Below are 14590 nucleotides of genomic sequence, written 5' to 3'. Positions count from 1 at the left end.
TCGCAGATCACTAACCACTATGACGACAACCTGCTGCCGTGCTTCTCCGCGGTGCTCCCCCGCCTGCCGCACCTGCGATCTCTCAACCTGTCCAATTTCGACATCACAAACTCCCTGCTGGTGGCGGTGAGGAGGAGGGGCTGTTAGGGTGCAGGGAGGGTGAGGGAGGAGGAGGAGGAGGAGGACGGCGGGGATTTGGACTGCAGCGCGAGTAGGTGGGGGTGTGGGGGGGGTGTATGGGAGTTGTGAAAAAGGGAGAGCGAGAGGTGTGTTGTGGGCGGCGGGCTTAGGAAAGGGATGGAGCACGGGGGTGGGTGGGGAAAAGGGAGGTGTGCCATAATGGGAGGAGGTGCAGGGCGAGGAGTGGAGAGGGTGTCGTGGTGGCGCCCCACCCCCCCCGGGGCCCCCCCCAACAACTCCTTCGCCCGCACAGCCACACACACACGCTCGCAGGTCGCCACCTCCGCCACGTCCGCAAGCTATAATAGCTGACATGGCGCTAGCTCACAACTGCACGCCGCGGCTCTCCCCTCCTCGCCCCTTTTCGTTCCCCTCATCCCGTTCGGTGTCTTCCGTAGGCACGTTAACTAATGCCTTGTTCGGTGACGAAAGTTATAAGTTATAAGTGCCACACAAGCGCGGGGGGGGCGTCAAAGCCGGGAGGCCATATGGACTGTATATGATCAAAGTTGATTCCACCGTACAACTGACGGTGTTTTTGGTCCTGCTACCCTAGACCCCACCTCATCCAGTCACCCGACATCCGTGTAGTGAGTTCAGCCATCACCACCAACTCAGCATGCGAAAGTCAGTCCATCAACTAGACCTCATCTTCACACCTCATCAGCAAAATGTAAATCTTTTTCTCCCGATTTATATCAGGGACGAAAATTAGACGAAAATTATGGGTTCGGTTCTTCCAAGGGACCGAACCCATAATTTTGGAAGAACCGAACCCATGATTTTGGAAGAACCGAACCCATAATTTTCGTCTACTAAAGAGGTGTCGCCAGATCAGACTGTAAGAAAAGCAAATGACCCCGGTGGGGATTGAACCCACAACCTTCGGATGATTTCCTAATTTGGAATCCGACGCGCCACCATTACGCCACGGAGCCGCTTTCAAGCGGAGGATTCCATGAGATGGTCAAAATACGAAACTTGGTTGCCTATATTCGTATATCCACGGTTTTCTATCCACGGCTTTCGCACCCCATTTTCTCTCCCCCCCACCACACACCGCTCCATCACCTCCCTAGGGTCCGGTTGGGCTGTGTATTTAGAAATCCCTTCTCTTCTCCTCCTCTCCCTCTCCCCCCTTCCGCAGCTTCGGCCCTGCACGGGCCTCAGCTCCCTTCAGATGGGTCGCTTCAACCTGACCGCTCCGTGCTCCGAAACCATGACCGCACTGAGGCTGCTGCACCTGGGCTTCGTGGACGACCTGCAGGTACGGCACTAGGTAGGCAGGGTTACAGAGAGTAGAAAGGTGCGATTGAGATATCGAACAGAAGACGTCACCCATCTTTATCTATGTATCTATCTGATATTACCTGAGAACCTGTACGATGGTTTACTGTCGTACAAGCAAGCAATCTGATCGCCGGTCCCCCACCTGCACATCCCCAGTTATATCCTCCAGCTAGGATGGCTGCTTCACTCGGTTCACAGCGGTTCGTCGTAACCCCGGTAGTTAGGAAACCACTTGTAGCCCCTCACCTTTTCCCCTGGCACTTCCCCCCTTGCCCCTTGCCCCTCGGCGTCTCCAATGAACTCCTCTCCTCCCCTCTCCCCCCCCCCACGACACCACACGCACGCACACAGCGCACGGAGGTGCCCCTGCTGGCGGTGTTTCCTAATCTGGAGGACTTGGCGCTGCAAACCAGGTACGTGCTCAGCCATGATTCCGCACAGCGGATTCCTCGGGAGCTGCTCGTCACCGGTACGACAGCGCTGGCGGCCGCGGGGGCGGTGGCGGCGGCGGCAGAAGGGGGAGAGGGCGGTGGCAGTGGCGGCGGCGGCGGGAGGACGTTGCCGGTGGCGTGAGTATGCTCGGGAGGGGGTAACTGTGGGTGGGTGATGCCTGGGCGGGTGGTGGCTAGGAGGCGGTGTTCTCTCTGCGTGACGACAGCCGACAAGGCATGGGATTGATTCACTAGTTTCGTTTTTTGGATGGCACCTTGTACGGCATGTATCTGTGCCGTAGGGAGGTAGCGGGTGGACAGGCGGGAGAGGGGGCCCCGTGTCCAGGGAGGGGTCGCTTCGCCTTGAGGCCGCCGGGGTTTATTGGCGGCCTTTCCTGGTGTGTACGAACCTGGTTGCCCATGTATGGCTCGTACTGTCAGTGGTACAGATTGCTTTACGTTTTAGGGGAGTTGTGGTTTCGGAACGCAGGAAAACGTTTTCCAGTCAGCCAGCCGCGCGGTTGGTTCCAAGAGGTTGGTTTACTTGGTTTTGGAGCGCCCCGGCATATCCCTGTCGTATTTCTATCAGTTTTGGAATGCATGCCTCGTGTTTTCCATGTGTACGGTAACCCTACTCCACCCCGCATCCTAACTCAACCCCCCCTCCGTTACGGGGGCAAATGCTTCGATGCTTTGGTCTCCGGCAATGCAATAGATTGGCGCTTGGACACCTACAGCTGCTTCATGACAGTCGACTTTTTGCTAAACATCATGTATCGATTGCAACAGACCGCTAACCGCCAAGCACCCGACCCCCCCCGCGCACCCCACCACCCTTTCCCCCCTTCCTTCAAGTATGAATTTGACTGCAGTACACATTTGTTGCATTTGAGCGTTTCGTGTGGCCGTACCGCAACCCCCGCTCGCAGCCGGTTGCACCTGTACGACGCCCTGATGAGCCCGCTCGTATCCGTCGCCATCCCTGGACTCACCAGCCTGCGCCTGGACTGGAACCAAACCGATACTGCCGTGCTGGTGTCGTACATGTCCCAGTGGGGCGGCAGCCTTACCAGTTTGGCCTGGTGCAATTGCGACGCGATGCGGGATGCGGGATTGGGTCTGCTGGTGGGGGCGCTGCCTAGGCTGACTGAGGTGGGGCCCTGGTGCTGAGTTCCGGGGGGGGGGCTAGTGGGCGGTCAGTAGTGCGGGTAGACGGGTGGGTTACGGGTTTAGGGGTTTAGGGGTTTAGGGTAGAGGAGGGCCTCTTCCTTACTATCGCCGTCTCTTCTGTGCTCTCTCTTTCTCTCTCATTGGCCCACAAACAGTTTGCTGCTGCCAATCCTGCTAATTCTCCCGATTAATGTCGGGGGTCTGACCAGGAATCGAACCTAGAACCTCCATCTATTACAGAGGTGTCACCGGACCGGATCAAAAGAACGATTAGCTAAGCCATGCGATCCTACCAGGGATCGAATCTGGAATCTCCGGATCCGTAGACCAGTGCTTTTTTCGTTAGGTCATAGGACCTATGGGATGATCGTCGGAATCAGCTGCTCGCTCATGCGTGTGAGCTATTATATATTGCTGATGACCACGTAACACGTACGTACATATATACGTACATACATACACATATATACATACGGATGTACTCTTCTCTCCTCCCCCCCAGCTGGAGCTGGTTCGTTGCGTTGGCGTTACGAATGAGGGCCTGAGGTCGTTATCCGCTCTCACGGGCCTTACCACCTTGACCGTGGCGGGAGTACATCAGGTGAGTTTGGGGGTGGGGGTGGGGGGGTGGGAGGAGCTCTGGGTTATAGGGCCCGAAATGCGGGGAAGCAATCACCACCACCACCACCACCACCACCACCTCCACCAAACCAACTACAATACACGCACAATACATGCATGTCCCCCACATGGCCCAAACACACCCGTGTCATGTCCTGATGGCCTCGCACCCGCACGTTATGTCCATCGTACCCGCCCCCCTCGATACACAGTCCACCCGTGTCCTGTTGCGTCCTCTCCCTAACCCCGTCCCCCCCTCCCTCCTCCTCCTCCTCACTCCGCTGCGTAACTCGCTATAGTTGACCCTGGAGGGCTTCTCGTCCGTGGTTTCGGAGCTGGCCTTCCTGAAGCGCCTGACGTTGCGCGATATGGCTGGGCTGACGGCGGCGGACTGTACGGCGCTGGAGGGTCTGAACCAGCGCCACAGTCGCGGACTGCTGGTGGAGATGCTGCCGTAGCATATGGCGTACGGCATACCTTCACCTCTTTTGGCAGACTATGGATGCTGTGGCGCTGATTGGCATTGACTCTCGGCGGCGGCGGCGGCGGCGGCGGCGACATGAGGGCGGAATTTTGGCAGCGCCGGGCCGTGATGTGGCAATTCGTCGACGTGACGACGCGGCGGCACCGTAAATAAACCCCTTATATTCCATCGTACGGCAGGTGTACGGCCTGGTGCGTAAAAGGGGCTCCCGCGGGGCCTTTCCTCTTCTTCCTCAATGGGTGGAGGCCTCCGGTGGCGGCGGCGGCGGCATTACCTCATCCGTCCGTCCGTATGGTGGCCTCGTGATGGGGATGAGGATGAGAGGCGGATGAGGAGGGCCGTGGCTGATGAGGGATGTCTGATGACGGCAATGCTGAGTGGCAGAGGGAGGGGTAGGGAAGGGGAGGGGAGGGGAAGGGGGAGGGGGAGGGGAGGAAAAGAGGGCATCCTGGATACGTGTCGTTGCTCCTTTTTGGTTGTTTGTGGCTGATCCTGGTACGGTGCAGTGCAGTACGGCACATGGAGGGGTGGTGCGGTGGGGGTGGGAGTGAAGATGTAATATTTTTTGGTTGGCCCCCACTCGCGGACCGCTGCTGGCACGGAGGGGCCCGTGCCAGGGGCCCGCGGTGGTGCCCCAGGGGACCACGAGCGGACAGATCGCCCCGAGCGCCCCCCAGTTGGTGGCGACGGCCATGGTGGTGCACCAATAATGCCATTTGGCTGCCTGAGATCCAAAAGAGGAAGAAAAAGGAAATAAGGAGAGCCAAGAACCAAGAATTAAAGTAAGTTATACGTTTCAAGGTGCTGCTGGGCACTCCTCATTGGGGGCGGGACGAAGGATGGCATCTGGTTTTCGCTGGCTGGCTGAGCGGGTGACTGGTTGGTTGGTTGTTGGTTGGTTGTTGGTTAGCTGATGGGCGGGCTGGTCGGTCAGGGGGTCGTAGAGGATGCATGCGATGTGGAATTGTGGTCGTGTAAGTAGACCTGTAGTAGATCTGATAGAACATAGGAATGGTAGTGAAGGGAGGCGCGGCCGGGTGGGGCTGCCTGCGTGTGCTACGGCCGGATGCGTTCCGAAACCAGCTCGGTTGGGGGATATGGCGCTCGATTTAAGGGGCAAGGGCTGAGATTTTTGGAAGGTATATAGAAAAGTTTATATTAGGGTTTAATGAATTGCATCATCAACCATCCGTACGTCACTAATAACAGTACCTGGTAACTAACGCAGTAGCAGAGGTGGTGGCAGTAGCAGTAGTAGCGCACTGATATATGGGTTGATGATGATGCATCAATATCGTCGCCAAAACCAAAGCCCTGTGTGGATCCATCTGGGGGTCATCTCATTGTTGTTTGCTTCTAACCAGCCAAAATGTTGCTGGTCCCGATTTTTGTTTGTTTCGCTTCTTGGTCGGTTGGCGGTTGGCGGTTGATGGCAGCAATCCTTCCAAGTAAGGCAGTAAATTAATACTGGGTGTTGATGGAGATATGCTTTCTATGTCCTCAAGCTGACACGTGCTGTGTACGGCATTGGGATGCAGCTCCGGGGGAGGGCGAGTAAAGTGTGTGCGGACTAGTAAGGTGGCTTTTTTGCCCTTTGAGCCGCTGCTGACCCTCCTGGTTGATTCATCTGGTAACCAGCAAGCATATGGGTTTAGGAACAAGTTACAAGTTCCGCACACAAGTGCGGGTGTGTCCGTAAAAGCCGGGGGGGGCCCATGGACGTTGTATTGGTATTGATGCGGGTACGCGGGAGGTCATCTTCATTCTCCCTCGTCCATTCTCCAGGAACAGGACGGCATCACACATCATCAGGTTTACAGGCGTCCATTCGCATTAATGTAAGCCTAGGCTATCATCAAGTCCACATCACATGAAGCAGGAAGCCGTAATATTCGAAATGTGAACTGGGATGGATGACATTGGGGACATAGGTCTTTGCTAGGGAGTGATAACGGAGACACAGGAGGAAAGCACCAGAAAGGCAAAAAATGCAATTCCGCAAAAACATGCATGCAAGCAGGCGCACGCACACAGATACTCGCGGGGGTGCGAGGTAGGATGGTGCTTACAGGCGATCTGGCAGCCCTTGAGCCCTCGGCTCGTATTAGGGTGGTTTGCAGGTACGGGGTACGCAACCCCACGACCATGTAACAACAACAACAACAAGATACTCGTGTATGTACTCGTTACTGACCCGACCCACTTTTTGACAAGCAAGCCTGGGCTCCTGCGCCTCGTCCCCCTTACAACGGAAAAGACATGTGGCAGAGGCACAACCACGTGTGGTTTTCTCACACTCTGATTCATTCCACTACTGGCAATAACGGCGCGTGGGCCCCTGCCGTGTGTTTCCTGTGTCGCGGGTCCTAGGCAACCACAAGATAAGCCTCCCTCCACACACCAGGCCACATGACCCGCACTTGCCCGTTCGGTCACCGTGGGGGTCGAACCCACAGCTGCCCCCCATGGGGTGTGCAGAAAAGCAGATGTGCGCATTGATGGAGTCAGGGCCCCACACCTGCGCCCCGTACGAGAAGGCACGTTTGTTGTGAAGTCCCCATACAGAGCTTGGCATAGTAACCTCAGGCTTTTTACCGCGGCACAACACAGTGAGTGGGGCCGAATGTGACTCGCTTGCCCGCAGCGAACAGTTGCTTCGTGCAGGCAGTGAAGTGCTGCTCCGGCGCGTAGTGTAGCCCCCGAGGTTAGGGGTGGTCTCTTTCCCGGTCGACCCGTGCAGCCTTTGGTCCCACCCAACGAGTACGCTGCTGCCTCCACGCGCCGCTTGCACTCGCGCGTTGTTCATCCAAAGATGAACACTTCACACTTTGCGATATTTGCCGCCGTGCCAGTCGCCTGACCTTATTGATCTATAGCTCTAGCTAGAGCCGAGAGCAGGTGCTGCTGTGCCCCTCGACGAACAGCAGGCGCAGGGTGGTGAGCTCGCAGTCCCCAGTCCCCAGTCCCCAGTACCAGCAGTGACCCACTCTGACCTCGTAGAGGCCCTATGGCCCTGCCCTTAGGGAGGCGGCACAGGCGACATCCAGTGTCGTTTGCACATCAGTGTAATTAGTGGGGGGCGAACACCTCAACGAAGAGTTTTTCGACGAAAAGTGTCACACTACTTTAATAAGGGCAACCCTGCTTCACTCCACGGCCAACCGGGAATTCGGGTCCAAGCCTACCACACATCTTCACGCGGACCTTCTTGACATCGGTGTAGCTAGTGTTTCAGCCGCAGCAGTTGGTTGTTAGGTTGGTTGGGTTTGGTGCGTTGCAGGTGGTTGGCAGCAGCGCCTTATTTATGGTCGGCTCACAAGTCAACTTTATCCCAGGCCAACCACCGTCCATCGACTAGGGGCACTTTTACCTTCTACTATCGGAAGTCCCTGATAGATCTCGATCCCGGGATCTCCCGGGGGCAATGATCCGTGCCTTACCAGTAGTGCCTAACCTAGTATATATGTATGTGTATGTGTCCCTGCCCTCCCAACGAAATTGCCCTCGCAGTCGCAAAACTTCCGAAAAAAACCTGTCTACCACTAATTTCCACTGCCGCTGCCGTTCCGCCCACATCCTTCGTTTCTTCACTTCCCTTTGTTCCCAGGTCAGCTAACCTTAAACTGCACAACTGAAGGGTTCGTTGTGCCCCCCTTCCCCCTTCCCCTGGGGGGACACATCGCAGAGACGCTGTGGTGTAGCAGCAGCATAACCCTCTCTCTGCTTTGTCCGTTAGCTTTGTCCGTTAGCCTGGGATTAGATATGGAAACACGTCTATAGGTTCAACGTAGTTGGGACGTTTGGTGCCCTCGTTGTCTGTAGTAGTCAGTTCTAGCCGCTCATGATATCTAGTCGTCGTCCTTCGCCTCAACAGTGCTGCTTATTACTACGGGCTCTTGACACCACCTTCTAATCGACATCTTCAAGCTGCGTTTCTACAGTTTCGTTTAAATTTCGTACACTTTGTTGGATTACGGAGCTCACTTTGGTATAAAGTTATTCGTGTACCACCATCAGCATTGCCATCATCACGGGTCAGATCATGTAAACACGCACGCACACACACACACCCCGTCAGCGCCGCGGGCCGCACTCCCACCCGCATCCTTGTGCCCCGCGGGGCGGGGTGAGGCGGGGTTGACAGGACAGCAAGGATTTAGAGGCGGCGCTATTGGGCGCTCTACCTCAGCTGCTACAGCGGGGGCAGCACGGGGCGCAACGCCTCTCCCCTTTTTGCGGCCTAGTCGCCAACATGCCCGCATGTAAGCTGCCAGCTGCCAGCCAGAGCTCGGCGAGATGCAGCAAAAGATGTCCAACAAGATAAACCAACCTGCAAGCACCCACAGTTGGCGAACGGTTGACAGTTGCTTTCCTCATCACGCACCCCACGTCACTGCCATCTTCCCCCACCCCAACATCCACCCTGCACACGCACACGCACACGCAACCCCAAATCCATCGCACACCGCCCTGCTGCCACCTAGTCCACCCCCAGTCCGTAGCAGTAGCAGTAGGAGCACGGAGAGAGACCCGGAGAGTGCAACTGTGACCCAGACGAGGAGCCCCAGGTACCTGAACACCAACAGAACTACGAGCACTGCAGAAGCCATGAGCGCACACAAACATACTACATAATATGTACATTATTTTACAATTAAATTGTTAATTCTATTATATCTATCTTATATATACTATGTCATTGTACAGTTTTGTCTTTACACATGCACGATGTGCCCACACTTAAATACGTTGGGGTTTACGGACGCGCAGACGAGGTGGTGCCGCCTTGTGGTGGCCGTGTGGTGCTGCCCCACACGCAGGTTCCAGTTCCGACACGAAACACAAGGGGACCAACCAGCAAGGAGGATCCGGTGGCGGACCCTCAATCACCCCCGCCCGTGTGTGTGCGTGTCCGTGACTGTGTGTGACTGTGTGTGTCCGTGACTGTGTGTGTCCGTGACTGTGTGTGTTTGTGTGTGTTTGTGTGTGTTTGTGTGTGTGCCCCCGGCCAACAGCCGCTCCCCCCTTCCCCCCCTCGTCACCATGCCGGTCATCACCCCAGTACTCATCCAGTCCACCACCCCGGGAGCCCCCGGCCCAACCAATGTCCGCATTCGTCTGTGCCCTAAGTGTGCCTGCGTTTGCATCTACATGCCCTGCTAGTGTCTTATGTCGTCTTGTTCGCGGTTGCGTTGGATGCGTTGCAGTGTTTGCCACCGGTGGTGGTGGTGGTGGATGTGGCCACCCCCAGCTTCTCCAGCTCCTTCAGCCGCACCGCCACCTCGCCACGGATATGGGCCTCGTACTCGGGCCCCCGGCCCAGTGCCCGCATGGACTCCAGGAAGGTCAGTCGCTCGCGGACCTCGTCAACAATCTGAACACCAACATCACACCATATAGCGAGTGGGGGTTTGGAAGGGTCGGGGGCGGGGGAGAGGGCGGGTTCGGGGGCGGGTTCGGGGGCGGGTTCGGGGTCGGGTTCGGGGTCGGGGTCGGGGTCGGGGGGTTTGCTTAGCTCGGGGAACAGGGGCCGGGGGAGAGGGCGGGGGGAGGGATCACCCGGGGCCGCGAAGAAAGGGCTGCCCCGGATAGTGGGGGGGGGGGAGATCCTGACCCCACCGGGGGCTGGGCGTCGGAGTGGGTGGGTTCTGTCAATGCGTGTCAGTGTGTTTTAGGGGGTTCGGCGCCCCCTAATGGGGATGGTGGAGGTTTTCCTGTTCTCCCCCCAAACCCCGAATTGCCGTACTCCGTACTACCTTTCCCGCCCCACCCCACCCCCGCCCCTCCGCCCCACCCAGACACCCACCTGGTCGATCATCTCCTCTCGCACATCCAGCCTCTTGGCCCTCTCCGCCCTCTCCCTCGCCTCCCGCTTCATGGCCGCCATCTTGGCATCCAGCTCGCGGGCGCCCTTGGAGCCCAGCTCCATCTGGGGTCCGGGGGAGGTACGACAGGGCCAGACAGACAGACAGACAGACAGGCATGAAGATACACATTCATATAGACAGGAACGTTACAAGGCTATCGGACAGACAGACCGGCAGGCAGGTAGACAGACAGACGTACATACAGGCTCTCCAAAGGCAAGGTTTCAGCTTCTCTTCGCCGGTGTAGAAAACGTTCCCCCCCCTTACTTCAGTCCCGTCCCGGCAGTGGTAGTGAGAAGGGGGATGAGGGGGGCCGACGTCCCCTGCTGGCGAACACACTGTCCCGTCATGTCCACCCCGTCCGCACCCCCCCCAACACACACGCACACACAGAGTTGTATGCCCCTCCGTACCGGTTTGGGGTGGGGCTATTACTGCAACTACCGCCGCTACTGCCGCTACTCCCACTACTCCACCCCGCTACGCACCACTTTGGACAGCCTGTCCTTCTCCGCCTCCCTATTTGGAGCCGGAGGTCCCCCCACGAACATGTCCCGCTCGGGGGGGGTGTCTCGGAGTATCTCATGCTGCATCTTCTTGCCGCTGAACCTGTAAGTATATAAGTATGTGTGTATGTATGTATGGTCAGAAGCGGGGCAGTCGGTATTAAGGAGGGGGGAGCTTCCCATGCGGGTACGACACGGGGGGTACCGTTGAGGTAATGAAGGAATCGCTACAAGAACGCTACAAGAGCGCGGAATCGTACGGAATCGTACGGAAGGAACGGGTAGGTAGGTGTGTATGTAGGTGCGTAGGTAGGTAGGTGTGTGAATACAGCCCCCAATCAGTCCCCCCCTCCCCCTGACTCCCCTCCCCCCCGAGACCCACCTGCCGGGTAGAGGCGGCGCCAGTTGAGGTCCCCCTCCGGCGCCCACCCGGGGGGCCTTCACCGGGTTGGCTGTCTTGCTCTTGGGCGGCTGGTAGGAGGAGGTGCCCGAGCTGAGGTGACCCACCCACGCGGAGTCACCCCCTGTGGGCGCGTGGTAGAGTGAAGCGGGTATCGCGAAGAGTGAAGAGAACAATGGAAATGGCTAGCTGGTGATGGTGGTCAACGACACGGGCAGCAGGAAGCGGAGTCCTGGAGCGGACGGATATGGGACGGTCCCGTTGGCCGCAACGTTGCCGGGCAAGGACCCACGGGACCGTCCCACCGCAACCTACGAATTATGTTTAGCTCTGCGCACTTCTCAATCCTCCATCTTCATAAAGGAAGGAGGATTGGATTATGCTTAATGTGAAGCAGGAGGACCATGCAACTCGGCCGCCCAGATTGCAAAACACTCGAAGCGCCATGGCTTTACGAACTTCAACCGGTCGCACGTGTACCGATGGAGCTTTGTGTCTAAACCAACATCAATATATTAATTGGTTTTGGCCCCATAGCCCTCTTTAATGGCCTGGTACCTACTTTGCAGGCTGGTTGCAACATCCTGGAGCGCCCGGTGTGATAGGCCACGATCCTTCATGACTCCTGACCATCACACACGTATGCAAAATAGCTCAGAAAATCATCGAAAAACTGCTGCGAAAGACGTTGGTACTGGTACTGCCGCACCTTGAAGCAATTCCTGTGTCTCCTTGCTAAGCGACGAAAGCCCATCCTTCTTTTTATTGGCATGGGGTGCTCCAAAAGACATTACCTCCTGCTTAGTCAAAGATAAACCTCAGAAAATAAGGGCGTCAACCAACATGCTGAAGTTATTTTTCCTTTGCACCACAGAAATGATTTTAAGAAGCTTTAAATAGGTAACAATTTAGCGACAATAAGCGAAGCGCGTGTTTTTATATGTGACAACAAACGAAGCTCTGAGGCCAGGTACAAATCGATTCCATTGTACTTTTAAGTTAAAGCTTGTCTAAACATGGACAAACGAATTTGCTAAGCCTCAAAGCCACCTCGCAACGCTAAATGAACGATCGACCCGAAAGACCTGGGGGACGAAGTACGGAGTGTACAGCAAGTGCTTCTTGCATGATGAGCCGTGCGTTCTAATTCGGATCGTGCATTCCTTGATAAAGGATACCCGACACGAATTAGGGCAAGGGCAATGCCGCTGGTATCGCTTTGCAACACCCCTCGTTGCGCAGCTCTCCTTTCGGTGCCTCATTCTAGGCGTCGTACCTGTAAGTACACCTACACGTCCTTAATAGTTTGGATCTAGGCTGCTGATGCTTTACTTACCGGGCTGAATTAAACTGATCGTTGGAATTGTTGCCGACTTGACTTGCAGGCGCCCCGCTGAGGAGGAACCTAACTCGCCAGCAGATTAAGATGGCTTCGTTGGCGGAGTTGCAGTCCACGCCTGGAGTGTGCGCTAATCCGGACCCGGCCACCCAGGGGTTCGTGTTCCAGCAGGTTGGTGCTCATGCACGTGTCGGCCGGGGTGATTTATCCTCTGGGGTCCTGCTGGGGTGGTCTGATTTGTAAGAGGATAAATTTCGGCTTCGTGAAAAAGGCGGTTTTGGATGGTCGAGAACACATGGCTGACGGACGGACGGACAGGCTGAGGGAGGCAGGGTGCAGAGGCGAGTGCGTCAGCAGACCGAGGACTTTGCTTCGCATTTTGGTCTCTGTGTACTTATTCCAGGCTGGTTGACATGCGGGGTGGACCAACTAACAAACTGACTGATGATTTGCCACCTCCCCGTGAATGCACCTACCTGTACACGTGTTAGCTGCGTCCGCCAATGTCCTCCTTTCCCCCCCACCCCAAACACACACACACACACACACACACACGCCCGCCCACGCAGACCATGTACCGCATTCGTGATCCGGTCAAGTCGCTGGACTTCTACACGCGAGTGCTGGGCATGAGGTACATACATACATACATACATACATACATACATACATACATACATACATACATACATACATACATACATACATACAATATCACCCGGAATAACGGGTGCTGTGTGTGTCCAACCCCTCGGGATAAGCAAATATACGAAAGTACGACATGGTCGGTTGGGACTTAAGGTTTACTGCGCGTATGTGCGTGCGTGTGCGTGCGTTTTGGGGGGGTGTTTCGGGGGAGGGTAAAGGTGCCATCTCATGTGGGGTTGATTTTCCCCTCCCCCCAACCCCCTTTTCGCATACACACACACGCATACACACACACACGCATTCACACACTCACACACCCTCATCCATCCAACCTCACCCCCAACCGCTCCCTCAGGTTGTTGTCCAAATTGGATTTCTCGGACATGAAGTTCTCGTTGTACTTCCTGGGTTATGAGGACCTCAAGGTACGGCAGTACGTACAAATGTACGAACGTGTATGTATCTGCAAATACAGCAGTACAAGCAGTACCCCCGGATTGATGGTGGGGGGATCCGTCAAGGGGGGCAATCGGGCTGGGCAAAACTCCATCGGGGTGTTGGGGGGGGAGGGGCTGTTGGGGCCGCCCATGCTGTCATGCTGTCGTGAGGTGGCTTGGGGCGGGTGCGGGTGGGTGTGGACTGGGCTAAGGAAGGTGTTGGGGATGGGGATTGGGTGTGGAGCTACCGGCGGTGGATGATGAGTAGATAGCTGAGGAGGGACGGTAAGGAGGGGGGTGGGGGAGAGAGCGCAACGCACGGAGGGCTTAGGAGTCATAGGCTAGCGGGGGGCGAGGGGGGGGGAGGGGAAATCAGAATGTAGTGCCTGCCGGTGTCCTATTTAAAGTCCAAAACTGCTGCCGACGACGACGACGGGGGTGCGATGCGATGCGATCAAGTCACTGACCCCTCCTGGTTCCGGTTCCGGGAGGTGAGTAAGGCCCCATTATTATCGGTAACGTTATCCGACTCTTCCGGCTTTTTGTTGGTTACAGTCGTCGTTTGGTCTGTCGCGTAAGAGAGTCATCGAGGTCCTCTTGACATGCAGCAGCTTAGCTACTGCAGCTAACGAGCAGCTGTGTTGATTGAGAAAGGGAGACGGGAAAGACGAGTTGCTGACGGGTGCACTGCTGGTTGGTTAGTTAGTTAGTTAGTTAGGTGCTGACGGGTGCTGATCCACTGATGGCGATCGTGAAACCCGGCCTGGCCTGGCCTGACCCAGCCACTTCTTGACAACTTTGAGAACATGTGCCTCAGTATGTATGTATGCATGTGTGTTTTCCCCCTCCCCGTACGGCCCTGCAGGACATCCCCGAGGACGCGGGAGATCGGGTGGGGGAGGGGCAGGGGCAGGGGCAGGGGAGAGGAGGCCCGCTGACTGAGGGGGGCCGGGGGGAGGGCGGGGACTGCGTGTGTGTGTGTATGTGTATGTGTGTGGGGGGTGAGGGGGTGAGAGGGGTTAGTTTCAACGTGCGTGCGGGTTTTGGCGATCGGTCCAATCGGACTTGCCAGCAGTCCTGGAGCGAGGGGGGTTAGCCTGAGGGGAGGGGGGTTGGGGGGGGGGGGGATAGGCTAGGGGGTAGCGGGGATGAGCTCCCTCCCCTTGCAAATGCCTCTTTTCTCAAGTCACTCCTGTCTGGCCCACCTCCCCCCAGGC

At 56.7% G+C, this 14590-nt stretch overlaps 3 protein-coding genes across 3 annotated transcripts in view; 2 read left to right on the top strand and 1 right to left on the bottom strand.

The window, feature by feature from the left end:
- The window catches only part of VOLCADRAFT_97570 (uncharacterized protein), a gene marked incomplete at both ends in the record, with an annotated part of 9691 nt that extends 5541 nt beyond the window's left edge, over positions 1 to 4150 (top strand). The window contains 6 exons of the mRNA XM_002956545.1: positions 7 to 126; positions 1328 to 1447; positions 1822 to 2039; positions 2831 to 3053; positions 3574 to 3672; positions 3992 to 4150. Of these exons, the coding sequence (XP_002956591.1) occupies positions 7 to 126; positions 1328 to 1447; positions 1822 to 2039; positions 2831 to 3053; positions 3574 to 3672; positions 3992 to 4150 (939 nt within the window). The remainder of the gene's footprint in view (positions 1 to 6; positions 127 to 1327; positions 1448 to 1821; positions 2040 to 2830; positions 3054 to 3573; positions 3673 to 3991) is intronic.
- Positions 4151 to 9343: 5193 nt separating this feature from the next.
- Positions 9344 to 11740, bottom strand: VOLCADRAFT_97569 (uncharacterized protein; the record flags this gene model as incomplete). Its single annotated transcript, XM_002956508.1, has 6 exons — positions 9344 to 9691; positions 9796 to 9801; positions 9983 to 10105; positions 10532 to 10652; positions 10932 to 11073; positions 11659 to 11740. The coding sequence occupies 6 exons, from the start codon at positions 11738 to 11740 to the stop codon at positions 9344 to 9346; spliced, it is 822 nt and encodes a 273-aa protein (XP_002956554.1).
- Positions 11741 to 12375: 635 nt separating this feature from the next.
- The window catches only part of VOLCADRAFT_97568 (uncharacterized protein), a gene marked incomplete at both ends in the record, with an annotated part of 3285 nt that continues 1070 nt past the window's right edge, over positions 12376 to 14590 (top strand). The window contains 4 exons of the mRNA XM_002956544.1: positions 12376 to 12459; positions 12858 to 12922; positions 13292 to 13361; positions 14239 to 14265. Of these exons, the coding sequence (XP_002956590.1) occupies positions 12376 to 12459; positions 12858 to 12922; positions 13292 to 13361; positions 14239 to 14265 (246 nt within the window). The remainder of the gene's footprint in view (positions 12460 to 12857; positions 12923 to 13291; positions 13362 to 14238; positions 14266 to 14590) is intronic.

Source organism: Volvox carteri (assembly GCF_000143455.1).
Source record: "Volvox carteri f. nagariensis unplaced genomic scaffold VOLCAscaffold_62, whole genome shotgun sequence".
In the NCBI taxonomy this organism is placed as follows: domain Eukaryota; kingdom Viridiplantae; phylum Chlorophyta; class Chlorophyceae; order Chlamydomonadales; family Volvocaceae; genus Volvox; species Volvox carteri.
The sequence above is the reverse complement of the archived record's forward strand: the minus strand, read 5'-3'. Positions and strand labels throughout refer to the sequence as shown.